A 13893-nucleotide genomic window follows, 5' to 3' on the forward strand; every position below is an offset into this window, starting at 1 on the left:
TGGAACCCTTCCAGAACCCCCCAGGTTGGACCAAGGGCTCTTCCTGCTATACCACCTCCTGCCTCTCTCCTCCGTAGCTCTTGTTATATTTTGTAGAAATCATCTGGTCGTGTTTTTGTGTATGAATTCTCCATGTACGTTCATCTTTATAGTTCATTTTGTTTCATTCTTCTTTGTGCTTTATAGGAATGGAGTAGTGACCAGCATGAGTAACACCACCCCCCTTCCTATTTTTGTGAGTTTTACAATGACCCCCCCCCGGGGGGTGCTTGTGCTAATTATTACGGTGAGCCTGGCCAGTGGTGTTTTCAGGACGTCATGCTAGGTTAGAGCACATAGTCTACGGGAACCTAAATTATCTGAGGATGGAAAGCCATTCTGAACCAGGTGGACACGACTGAACAAACTTGGGCGAGGTGGGGGCCCTACACTGTCGCTGTCAGTGTGACAACTGGCTGGTGATAAACAGGGACCCTTTGTTCTACTAGTGGCTAAAACATTATAGGAATGTTCGATACTATGTATAAAATAGACAACTGATGGGAACATACTGTGTAGTACAGGGAACTCTACCTAATGCACTGTGGTAACCTAAATGGGAGGGAAGTCCCAAAGGGAGGGGAGATCTGTACGTGCATGGCTGATTCATTTTGTTGTGCAGTGGAGGCTAACACAACGTTGTAAAGCAACCATGCGCCAAGAAAAATTAATAATAATAATAATAATAAGCATTATAGTAATGAGAATGGGAGGATAACCTTTGTGAACCTTAAACCTGACCCCTGGACAAATAAGAACTATTAACATTGACAAGAACCGGAAGCCTTAGTGTCAGTGAGATTCCAAGTTTGATTTTTTTTTTTTTTTTTTTTACGTTTAGTTTTTCTATTAAAAAATATATCAAGCAAGTGTAGAGAATCATATTTTGAACATCTGTGGACCCAGTCAGCTTTACTAAACCTTAACTTTTTTTACAGGACCTAAATATATGCATTTGTAATTTACTTTGTGTTTTTAGTAAAATTTTTTATTAAAGTATAGTTGATTTACAATATTGTGTTATTTTCAGGTATACAGCAAAGTGATTCACTTATACATATATATATGCACACTATATATATTATTTTATATGTACTATGTATATTTTCTAGATTCTTTTCCATTATAGGTTTTAACAAGATATTAAATTTAATTCCTTAAGACTGTAACTTTTTGATATTTTGTATTCTTTTCCTTCCCTATCCAGTGGTCACTATTACAAATTTGACTTATTACTCTGAGATTCTAAATTTGACTCTCTGGGGCCTCCCCCAACGCAAGGGCTCTGTGTTATGGGACAGGAGCTGTCTTGTAGCAGTAAAATCATAGTTTTGGAGCCACGGTGAGGCTCATAAAGATTTGAAATGTGGCAGAGAGATCAAACTGCAGAGCCAGGGTTCCCAGATCCTAGATTCTTGACTAGTTAAGATTTCCCCAGGGGACAAGGAGGGACATTGGCCCCGAAAGTCACTCATCAGGGTGAACCTCACACAGACATGGTTTGAGGAAATGTATGGTTTAGGGGTAATGCTTTTCAAACGTTTTTTGACTGTAACCCACAACAACAAACAAACTTTGCTTGGTGACCCTCGACACATGCACATGTACACACACAAACACACACTCACACACACACACACACACACAGAACACCTACCTCTGAATGAAACATTTAAATAGAATAATGCCTTTTCTTTCTTTGTTAGCTGCCCTGCAATATGGTCTACTTTGTTATTTTTACAAAAGCTATGTGTTCCAATACGTTGATTTCCCAGGCCGTTAATAGATAGGAACCCACAGTTAAAACGACAACAGCAGCAGCAAACCTTGGTTTAAAGAACTGTGATTTGTTTCATGGAGTAAAAGTTTTTTAAAGGGTATATTTAGTTTAACTCTGCTGAACATCTTTATAAATAGCTGTTTTCTACTGCTGGCCTGAGCTTAAAGATTTATGCCACAATTTACTAATAACAAATCCTATGTAAAACTAAGCAGAATTCAAAGCTCTTTGGGGGTTCAGATTATTCTGTGTCGTGTTACTTCTCCTCTTTAGAGCTCCTGACCCTCTTCAACCATTGCTTTAATGCAGCCTGTCTCGATTAAGTAAACAGAGCTCGAACACAGTGTCTTAACTATATTTTATAAATTCATGATTGTTAAGCCACAAAATCAACCTTTCCAAATAAAACTGAGTGTAAGTCAAACTGCCAAGAGAAAAAGAACAGCTATCGAGCCCTTAACGTCTCCTTTTCACCCTAGTTTACCTTTCTCTATACAGTGCTAACTAAAGTCTATACAAGGAATAAAGCGATGCATGTGTTGCTTCATATTTATTGAATGCCACCAATTTTTGTGTAACCACCATCCTCTTCGCAGAGCTGCCTGATGGTTTTCACAAGAGCAGACGTTGTGATAGCACCTTTGTTCAAGATGTGCATGTAATTGTACTGAGAAAGGTGCAGCTTTCCCCCCAGGGAAGCAAAGGAGAAAATTATGTTTAATTCATATTAAATGAGCTATTGTTGGAGATTATGAGCTAGATTGATGCCAAGATGCTAAAATGAGTCAGCTTTCTCCAAAATATTACCAGCAGCTACTTTAAACATTAACAAGGGAGCTGGTTTCTAAAATCTGGAAGAAGGAGAGAGTTTTGTTTAAGGCAGCTATTTCACAGAAGAGGAAATGCAGTTCTACCTCAGGAAATTTAAATGGGACTGTTGAATAACTGGGAAAGAATGTCTCCTTTGGATGAGAGGGCAAAGAAGAATTCAGCTGATTTTCAGGGAGAATAACAAATGTGACAGCAGTACTTTTTTGTGTACGTGTTTATGTATGTGACTATGTGTAACTTCTAGAACTTTTTGGTCTTATGACCCCTTTCTATTTTTTTAAAAAAAGATTTATTTATTTAGGCTGTGCTGGGTCTTTGTTGTGGCACAAGGGATCTTAGTTGTGGCATGCATGTGGGATCTAGTTCCCCTACCAGGGATCAAACCTGGGCCCCCTGCATTGGGAGTGCAGAGTCTTACCCACTGGACCATAAGGGAAGTCCCATAACCCTTTCTACTTTTAAGAATTATTGAGAACTCCAAAGAACCTTTGCTGATGTGGCTCATATCTTTTTTTTTTTTTTTTTTTTTTTTTACCATTTTAGTAATTAAAACTGAGAAGTTTATCAAATTTACTGACTCATTAAAGACAACAGTAAACTCATTATATAGTAACATAAACTTTTTTTTGAAAAAACTAGATTTTACCCCCAAATAGTGAAAAGAGTGTTATTGTTCTATATTTCTGCACATCTGTTTAATGCCTGGTTTACTATATGACACTTGGATTCTCACATCTGCTCCTGAATACAATCTGTTGTGATTTGTTGTTTGGGTCAAGTACATGGGGAAAATCTAGCGCACACAGATGTGTAGTTGAAAAAGAGAGGGCCTCACAGCCCACTGAAAGGGACTCTGGGACTCCCAGGGGTCCTTGGGTCACATTTTGAGAACCACTATACTATAAAGTAGTTTGGAAGAATATATGAGTGGTGAGATGATTAGAGATCCTAATTTTTTTCTTTTTCATTTATATATATTTTGTACAGTGAAGATGGATCACTTGTGCAAACTATAAATTAGAAAGGAAGAGGCATGAGCATGTTGAGAAAAGACCCTAGAAACCCAAGCAGAGACATTTATACTTGGGAAACCATGGAGCCACTGTAATTTCTCAAGTAGGAAAATGGCATGTTAAAAATTGTATTTGGTAGTACATGGATTAGAATTGGAAGAGGGGAGCTCCTTCAAAGGTGTTGCAGTGATCAAGGTGGGTGGTGACATGGGGCAGGGCTCAGATATGTGGAAATGGAGAGAAACCTTCAAAATCTGAAAGACATTTCAAAGGCAGAATTACCAAGACTTGGATATAGGGAATAAAGGAGAGGGAAGAGTCAAAGGTGACTGAGAGTTTTCAAGTCTAGAACATTTGAAGAATATTTTCCCTCTTACATCCAACCTTTAACCTTTTCTGAAAATTATCCTGATTAAGTTCACTGAAGTCTTATTTTTTGTTTTCAGAGTTGGCCAGCCCATCCCAGGGCTTAGGAGAAAGTCAACCCACTTTCCAGCCTGCATTGGTCACAGTTACTTCCAGAAGAAAGGGAAGACCTATGACGTCCCTGGAGAGTTGGTACCTATGACATCCCGGGAGGCGTCCTTGCTCACTTCACTTGGGCCCTGCAGGCAGTGAAGGGCCTTGGGTCCAGCTCCTGTTTGTACTGGACGCCTGTGGTCCCCCTCTTATGCACTCCAGCACCCCCATCAGCTCCCTCTTCTCCTTCACCAGCCCAGCAGTGAAGAGACTGCTCGGCTGGAAGCAAGGAGATGAAGAGGAAAAGTGGGCAGAGAAGGCGGTGGACTCATTAGTGAAGAAGCTAAAGAAGAAGAAAGGAGCCATGGATGAGCTGGAGAGGGCGCTCAGCTGCCCAGGGCAACCCAGCAAGTGTGTGACGATTCCCCGCTCCCTGGATGGGCGGCTGCAGGTGTCCCACCGCAAGGGTTTGCCCCACGTCATTTACTGCCGAGTGTGGCGTTGGCCCGATCTCCAGTCTCACCATGAGTTGAAGCCACTGGAGTGCTGTGAGTTCCCATTTGGCTCCAAGCAGAAAGAGGTGTGCATTAACCCCTACCACTACCGCCGTGTGGAGACGCCAGGTGGGTTTCCTTCATGGTTCATTGTGAAAGGTAAGCGGGTGTGTCCCAGATGGTGGAGAACATGGGGCTCTGGCAGGAGAAGGACACCCTTACCGCAAGAGAGGGAGAGAAGAGAGGGAGGTTCGATTTGAAGGAACTGATCCAAATTTTGTAGTCAGAACAATCTAGACAGAAGATATTTTCATTTCAGTGTACCTGTAAGCTTTGTGTGATTTTGAAAAACGCAGTTTTATTTTGATGCATTTTGGAGTCATCATCCAGTTCTTGAAAGCTCTTAATACGGCCTCGACATGATCAACTGTAAAAAAATAAGCCTCCTCCTCCCCATCCCCCTTTCCTGCACTCAGCTGTGCTGAGCTAAACCGGCTGCACTTTCCCCAAGCTCAAGTAAGTGGAGATATCTCCTACCTGGGTCTGAAAACAGCCAGTGAGAGAGTTGCTGAAAATCCTTCCAAGACTGAAAACAGTGGCGGTTAGGGGAGATTGGTGGCTGTTCTTAAATATGGCTTTGAATATAGGAAGGTGTTGTTCCTAAAACTCTTCACACATACGTGTGTGTGTGTGTGTCTGTGTACCCATATTTCACACACACACACACACACACACACACACACACACACACACACACACACACCCTTTTGGAGAAGTCTGGTGTTCATCTTCGTTCCTTCACACTGGCTGTAACAATTTGACTACCTTTCTCTTTGGATGGAGTGTTCCTATGGCTCGATGGGTGCAGTTTTTGTGGGAGCTTCCTCTCCCTGACTGGCCATCTGCCCCATTCCAGGAGACCAAAGGGCTGGCACATGCACTCTGGGAACTGGCCCATGTCCATTACGAGGCGGTTCTAGGTAGGAAGGCAGGTGGTGGGGGGAGTCCAGCCTGCCTCCTGGCCCCCTCCCAGGTTCAGTTAACCTTGCAGCCGTCCTGGCTAAGTCATGCCCAGCCTATAGCAGTCTTAGTGAGGTGACCTTTCAGGCTCCCAAATGCCACTATCATGCTGTTAAACTGTTGTCAAGGAAGTCACCTGCCTGAGCGTGGATGCTTCTCACGGTCACATCACCCCGGATACAGGGGAGACTGTGATGAGAAAGGCCCACATTCCTGGTGAATCGGATGTGCTTTCCCCTAGATCACGTAGGTCTTTGCTTTCTCCTCTTCTTTCCTGCTTCTCTCTGAGCTTTCTTTGCCTACTTTAAAAAAATGTCGTCAACGAGTTTATGACAGAAATGACTTGATTTCTCTTTTGTTTCTAAGATTTGAATTATATTAAGCATTCAGAATACATCCCATGAAAAATGTTTATCAAGGAATCATTTTTCTCTTCCTGAGTAATGTAGTTATAAAATGTATCTTCTAAGAAGTATCTTGTAAAATGTATCTGGCTTTCCTTTTGAACACTTGAAACCCTAATTTTAAAGGATTATTTCATGTTTTCATTTTTCATATTATGTGAGGTTCTTTCAGGAATGATAGTGTGAATGTTTTTACATATGGCAGGTAGATTTCATATCATATTTTAGGTTTGAGTTTCCAAAATGAAGGATGGGCAAAGATTGTATTGATTTTAAGGTAATGTTTAAGCTATACCTTTTTTTTTTTTATTCCTAACTTTTATCTTTTAATAGAAAAAGGCAGATTTTACATCTAGCTTTCTGGCCGTGCTTAAAGTCAGTATTTTGAGAACAATGAAGATGCTAATGTGCACCAAGTTTGCTGGGTCCCTAATTATCATAAAACTGAAGTTTTGCCTTTGAAATCTCTCATCTTTTGACCACCCGTTTTAGGAACCTTGAAGGCTGAATTCTGATTTTCTTTACACTCACACAACCACTTAAATAATCAATTTTAGTGCTTTTCAAACTATCTGTAGTGAAGGACCAGTTTTTTAAAAAATTTCCAATCCCTCAAATATCAGTATTTTTACAATACAAATGAATTACTAGGCAGATGAAACTTTTAGAAGACTTACAAAATACAAGCTCAATATTTTTTACTATTCATTTCAACAGATATAAAATTACTCTGTCAAGTGGCTATTAAAGTTTCTAAACACAAACTGTCAGTTTCAGTACTTGTATTCCCACAGACTGGTACCCAGCAGCTGGTAAAGTCTCAGTCCTCAGGCCTCACTTTGTGTGGCTTGCATCTGGTAGAAGCCGTGCAAAAATGTTTTCAGGGCTCATAATGATTTTTCTTCATGCAACCGGAGGTTATTTCAGGAGTATAATTTCTCCTCCGTGTAAAATGCCCACACTCTATCAGAACCACATGACTTTTGAAAAAGATACAAAAGCTTTTCTCAGCTTTGCTCTGCAGTTCCTTATACGCAGTAACTCCTTCCATTATCTGCCCCCAGGGTAATGCTTAGATAGTGTGGTATTTAAAAGGTGGCATCACATTGATACCAGTGTCTGTAAGCTCACTAGGTCATATATGCAAGCAGCAGTTGTGATGCAGAAATAGAATTGAGTAATTAGAAATAGCTATTACCATAGATTGAATGTCTGTGTCCCCCCAAAATTCATATGTTGAGAACCTCACGCCCAAGGTGATAGTATTAAGAGGCGGGGTCTTTAGATGACTAGGTCATGAGGCTAGACCCCCATGAGTGGGATTAGTGTCCTTATAAAAGAGGCCCCAGAGAGACCCCTTTCCCTTCCTACCGTGTGAGGACACAGTGAGAAGAAGCCAGCCTGCAACCCAGAAGAGGGCTCTCCCCAGAACCTGACCAGGCTGTGCCCCTATCTTGGACTGCCCAGCCTCTGGAACTGTGAGAAATACATTTCTGTTGTTTCTAAGCTTCCCAGTCTATGCTAGAGCAGCCCTAAGGGGCTAAGACAGCTGTGTTTTGAGTCAAAGTATTTACAAATATGATCAGAGCAAACCTAAGGTAAACTGAGCTTGTCAGGCTGAATTACAAGAATCCGGTAATTGAACAAATTCTATTTAATGACATCTTTGTAGCATAGGTGATCTCTAATGCTGACAACAGATTTCTTAGAAATGCTGCTCTCTCTATTTAACATTTTGTTCAGTTTTGCCTCCAGTGGAAGCAGAAAAGGTTTTTTCAGCTGTTAAATCCTGAAAATCAATATAATTTATTTATGTAAAAAAAATCACTCAATTGATATATTTTTTGAACCTTTTAAGTACTAATTTTCTTTTTATCAAGTAGAAAAAAAATGTATTTGCCCTAACTCCTTAAAATACAAATGCTATAAAAATTCAAAAAAAAAAATACAACCAGGATGATACCATCAGTTTTCCTTACAAATCTTCACTGCCTTTGGTTTTACCCAGATGATAGAAATACATTATCAAGATATTTGCCTCAATAAAGAAAAATGCATCCTTTCTTTTCTTTTGGTGCCTCAGATCTGCAGGCCACGGTGGAGTGAAAGTCTCTGCATTCAGATATGAGGGAGGCTGTTTATCAGTGTTAAGAATACACTGTAGATATCTTACATTAGAACTGCAGTCACAGAGAGTATCTGAATTCTTCATCCAAAAAAGAAAAATGAGTGTTTATTTGATCTTTGTTAACACTGTGATCAAGAAGCATCACTGGAAAATAAGTCATATGTCATTTACCATGTCAGCCCCTCACTTTCAGAGTATTCATGAGGCAAGGCATTTTTGTATGCCTGTATATTCATGGATTACATAAAAGGAAATTGAATGGCTTATCATCCAGGTCATTTTTGCACGGTGATGTTGAGTATTTGTTCTATCATGTCATAAGGCATATACAAATGCTGGCTTTTGAAGGAGGAAGAAGTCATTGTTTCTCTGCCACCCTCATCTCTGTAGTGGTTTAGCTTAAAACTTTTCATCTGACCTGTTGGAGTTTATATTCTACCTATAGAACTGAAAATTATTGCTTGTTAAGAAGAGGTAAATGTATGATAGTGGGTAAATGGTGGACTTCGTGATGGATGTTATTGTTATTGTATTGTAACTGTTGTCTGTTTACTCCAAAACATTTACTTTCTATGAAAGTTTTTATTGATACTTGCATGTGATAACAAATCCATAGTGTGATTTGAAACAAGTGCTACCTCAGCCATTTCCAGAAGCAACCTCTTTTAATCATTCTTGCTTGGTTCTTTTGCTAGTTCTCTCCATTATTACTAAAAAAATATGAAGATAACTCTAGATAATATGCTTATACATCTGTTTTTCAAATTTATCACTTTTAGCTAATTTCATTGACTCTAACATAAAAGGTGAAGATTTAGCTAATTTATATTACCTTTTTCCTTTCTTCCTCTTCTCAATCTATATTTTGGTTTCTATTTTATTATATAAGTTAATATAATATTAATTATATTATTCTTTTGGCTATTCTATTAGTTTCCATTGTGGGATTTGGGGGTAAGAATTATTCCCCCTTAGAAGAGCATTGGTCCATTGCCTTCTACTGTCCAGCATTGGTGATGGGAAGTAATAAATCAGTTTCTCATGTCCTTGTAGGTGACTTTGAGGTGATCTTCTGGGAGCTTTTAGAATATTCAGTTTGTCCTTAGATGTTTGAAATTCAAGATGGTATGACTAGGTCTGGATCTTTTTTCATTAATTAGACTGTATACTCTGTGGCTCTTTTCAATCTGATGACATAGATCCTTCTTTAGCTCCGAGTCGTTTTAACCTATTATTTCTTTGATCACTTCGTGCCTCTGTTTTCCCTGCTTCTCTTTCTAGAACTTATGTTGGTACCAGGTCACCCCTCAACAATACTTCATGGAATAGCTTCTTTCTGCCAAGCCTTGGGACACTTTAGAAGTCAGTAGGAGCTAGGAATGCCTGGACAATGCTTGCCCTTGAGAATTGCATCTGTTCCTGTTGTTGTATAGAATCAGGAGGGAAATGTCCTTTTTAAAGTATGGAACCCAGAAGGAAACATACTAAAATGAACAGACTTTATTTATAAGTTCTCTGTTACTGCTTATCTTCTACTTATTCACTTTTGTTACTACTCACTGTTTATCTTTTACTTTATAACTTTTAGTTACCTTTAAATCTTTCTGCTAAAGGCAAGTAGAATGTTTTTACTTAACCAGCAGTACGGAGCCTAAAAATTTAGGCTGGTCATCTAAGTAAGTAATTCGCCGTGGTTTCTGAAGTAAAAATATTCTGGGCATGACTTGGGGTTTCATTGTGAGCAACAGAAAGCGATTTTGCATTAAAAAAAAACACACAAAAAAACACTTTATTGGCAAAATCAAAGGAAGCAGTGAACAGTCAGGCCTCCAGAAGGCCAGGTAATTAGGGCAGCTCTGGTCATTTCTGCGATGGGAACGAGTAGGCAATTTTTAGAGCACTGACATCAGAACGATTCTCTGCTAAACTTCTCGTTAATTGGCTGCGAGGAGAGAAACCATTGCTTCAGCTTGATTCCCAAGCTCTCTTTTGAGGAGGAGATGGGACCTTCGTGGACAGTGTCACGATGAGCACACAGAATGGTGGGCAGGTGGTTCCCAAAGGAAAAACAGGAGCTTATCACCCAGAAATGGACAGACGAAAAGCAACCCGCGTCCACTCTCCTTTGGGCGGATGAGCCGAGGTTCTAACGCACCGGTTCCTTCCTCCCCCCAGTTCTGCCTCCCGTGCTTGTGCCCAGACACAGCGAGTACAACCCGCAGCTGAGCCTCCTGGCCAAGTTCCGCAGCGCGTCCCTGCACAGCGAGCCGCTCATGCCTCACAACGCCACCTACCCCGACTCCTTCCAGCAGCCTCCGTGCCCGGCCTTCCCTCCGTCGCCCGGGCCCCCGTTCCCGCAGTCCCCGTGCACGGCCGGCTACCCTCACTCCCCGGGAAGCCCTTCCGAGCCGGAGAGCCCCTTCCAGCACTCAGGTCAGTGAAAGCCGCGGTCTCCCGGGATACAGTACCCAACACGGTTGTGTAGGCGGGGCCATCGTAAAAAGCAGCGCTGCCACTTGCAGCTCACACAGCAGTTTCCTGCGGACCGTTGGACCCTGCCCACCCTCTAACCTGATCGGGACTCTACCCATTTTGGAGCAGTTATCAATTTCTTTCTTTCTTTTTTTAATTTTTATTGGGGTATAATTGATTTACAATGTTGTGTTAGTTTCAGGTGTACAGCAAAGTGAAACAGTTATAGATGTACATATATCAACTCTTTTTTTAGATTCTTTTTCCATATAGGCCATTACAGAGTATGGAGTAACACTCCCTGTGCTATACAGGAGGTCCCTGTTAGTTACCTATTTTATATATAGTAGTGTGTATATGTCAATCCCAATCTTCCAATTTATCCCTGTACAATCCAGTGGCATTAAGTACATTCACACTGTTGTGCAACCATCACCACGATCTCTTTCCAAAATTTTTTCATCACCCCAAACAGAAACTCTGTGCCTGTTAAGCAGTAGGTCCCCATTACCTCTTCCTCTAGCCCCTGGTAAGCTTTTATCTACTTTCTGCCTCTATGGATTTGCCTATTCTAGGTACCTTATATAAATGGAACCGTACAATATTTGTGGAGTTTTTTGTGTCTGACTTATTTCACTTAGCACGGTGTTTTTCACAGTCCATCCACATTGTAGCAGTATCAGTTACTCCATTTTTGTAACTGAACAATAGTCCATTGTATGGATATACCACATTTAAAAAAAATCCATTCATTGGTTGATGGATATTTGGGTTGTTTCTACCTTTGGCTCTTGTGAGTAATGTTGCCATGAACATTGATGTTCAAGTATTTGTTCGAGTCCCTGCTTTTACTTCCTTTGGGTACATACCTAGGAATGGAACCGATGGGTCATATGAACTCTACGTTCAGCCCCTTAATTTTGTAGATAGATCGACTCAAGGACCTACAAAAGAGCCCCCTTTATAACTTTTGCACCAGGGTCACAGTTCATTTTCTCTTAGGGAAATGCCTTATCACTGGCACTGCGGTGTGGTCCGTGGACCACGTGCATTAGAATCATCAGCAATGCCTGTTAAAACCTGCATGGCTGCATCCAGCCACTGATCTATTGACTCACAATTTCGGGGGGTGGGCCCAGAAATCTGCATTTTAACAGGTTCCACTGGTGATTTTTATGCCCACTTAAGTGTGAGAACTACTTGGATGGACGATTCAGTTCAACAAAGGCAGTGGAGTTAATGCCGTTGAACTCCACTGCTAACATAACAAGACCATTCTGAACCGACATTAGGAATGTAGACAGAAGGAATCATTTCTTCTGAGGTCCTCGATAAAGAGTTTTCTCTCTGCCTCAGGAGTTTTTATTGTTTTGAATTAATTTCTGATAACATGTTATCTACTGAATGCATACCATTTGCCTAATTATGATCATCTGATCATAAAACTGATATTTGGGGAGAAGAGCCCTTCTCAGCATGCCTTGGGCACAAGCTTATAATCAGGTTTCAGCCATTCTGTGTTTTGGGGGCCGTATTTTGAACTGTGTTGAGTCAGAGTTTCCCTTTGGCCATTGTACAATCCATGGCACCAGAGGAACTGAAAATTAAATTAACTTCAAAGGAGGTTTAGCGTTCTCTGTTTTGAAAGCCAGATAACAGACTATAGAGAAAAGCTAGGAGAATAGCTCCTAGATTTGAAGATCTCATCATCAAGTCATTTGAACCCAATAATAACTCATAAGTCAGAGGGACAGCGAATCAACCCTCTAGTGAGGGGCTCAGGACCACCAGTTTCTCCTGGAGGACTGTCCCAGTGTCACCGTAGAATGGCCCCCTTACATTAGTGGTCTCTCTGTAGCAGTGACACTCTCCACCAAAGCCAGGAGTTTAGCGGCAGAAAGGGTTGACTCAAGCTGTCCTTGTGTAGTCTATCAGTCTGATGTTCCTTTGTTTTACTGCTTTCTTTTAGTTGACACACCACCCCCGCCTTATCATGCCGCCAAAGCCCCAGGGACCCAGAATGCCTGACCTGTAAATGCCACAGCTGAGAGTCACTTAGTACTGTCAGTGCCGAACAGAGGTCACCTGGCAGATGAACAGCCAAATGTAGCTGTTTTCCAAGAGTACTTCCTATTACCACCTCCCTTCTGGAAAACAAAGAAAAAAGCAAAAGAAAACAAAACGTGCCGGCCTGCTGTTTCATAAGTGTTTTCAGGGGCAGATAGCGTGGTTTCGCATTTTGACTTTGGCATTCCTCAGTCCCATAGAGTGAATGTTTTGTGGGTTATCCTGGTTAGTAGAACAAGTAAATTTTAAATTTTAACTGAACATTTAGAAGTCTGTAGTTCTGGATGTTTTAGTATGGAATTAGGTATTTAAGAAGTTAGTAATTTTGTCCCATTTGTGTTTCTTTACTAGAGTAGGTTTATAGTAATGTCTCTCATTTGGCTTAGAGGAGTGCACTTCAAAATATGTATATAGTTTTTACATAATTTTATTTGTGTCCTGCAATAGGCTAGATAAATATTGCTCAACTTTAATGTTCATACAGACCACATGGCGATCTTGTATAAATGCAGATTTTGATTCCCCAGATCTGGGATGCTTTTCAAGAATCTGCATTCCTAACAAGCTCCCAGGTGATGCAGTGGCTGCAGTTCCAGGAACCACACCGAGCAGGGAAGGTCAAAGGGCTTTACTATCTAAAGTATCTCAGAGGGAATTCTTTCATAAGTGAAGGTCCATTTGGAAATCACATAATAACCCCCTAATTTATCTGTTTCGTAAGTTCATATTTTAGTGCGTATAGGAACACACTCTAGACACAAGAATTACTAGAATATTCAAAGAAAAGAAAGATACTATAATCAATAGAAAGGCAGAGAAAGAATGTGAGTGGCGAAGAAAAAAAAAACCTCCAAATTTGGGTTAGTGGCAACTTAACTTGGAAAAATTTGGGGTGAAAACATAACATTCATGGATTTCCTAATGAAATAGACCTCTCCCTTTAAAATACTTTTATGCCATAATTATCCCATATGTACACAAAGGAGAATGTGAGTCCATGTGGACATTGTTTTTTCTTTCTTAAATAAAATCCTATGCAGTGTTTTTGGTTTGATTTTTACATATTCGAACAAATTTTTTTCAGCTTTAGGTCGTTAGAAAAGGATACTCTTTGCCATGGGGATTCAGTTTGGCACTGCAACAGTAAGATGCTGTCATCTGTAAAGATGAGGTGACCTGGCAGCTT

The 13893-nt window shown here is 40.6% G+C and overlaps 1 protein-coding gene across 5 annotated transcripts in view; it reads left to right on the plus strand.

Moving 5' to 3' along the window:
* The window catches only part of SMAD9 (SMAD family member 9), a 58790-nt gene that overhangs the window by 31510 nt on the left and 13387 nt on the right, over window positions 1–13893 (plus strand). For 4 of the 5 annotated variants that reach the window (XM_082435704.1, XM_082435708.1, XM_082435706.1 and 1 more), the window contains exons 2-3: window positions 4110–4775; window positions 10344–10601. In XM_082435704.1, coding sequence (XP_082291830.1) covers window positions 4334–4775; window positions 10344–10601 — 700 coding nt within the window. In that variant the 5' untranslated portion in view covers window positions 4110–4333. The remainder of the gene's footprint in view (window positions 1–4109; window positions 4776–10343; window positions 10602–13893) is intronic. The other variant, XM_082435707.1, reaches the window with a different exon arrangement.

The sequence above is a fragment of the Balaenoptera physalus genome, assembly GCF_965194825.1.
Source record: "Balaenoptera physalus genome assembly, chromosome: 18".
NCBI lineage: Eukaryota > Metazoa > Chordata > Mammalia > Artiodactyla > Balaenopteridae > Balaenoptera > Balaenoptera physalus.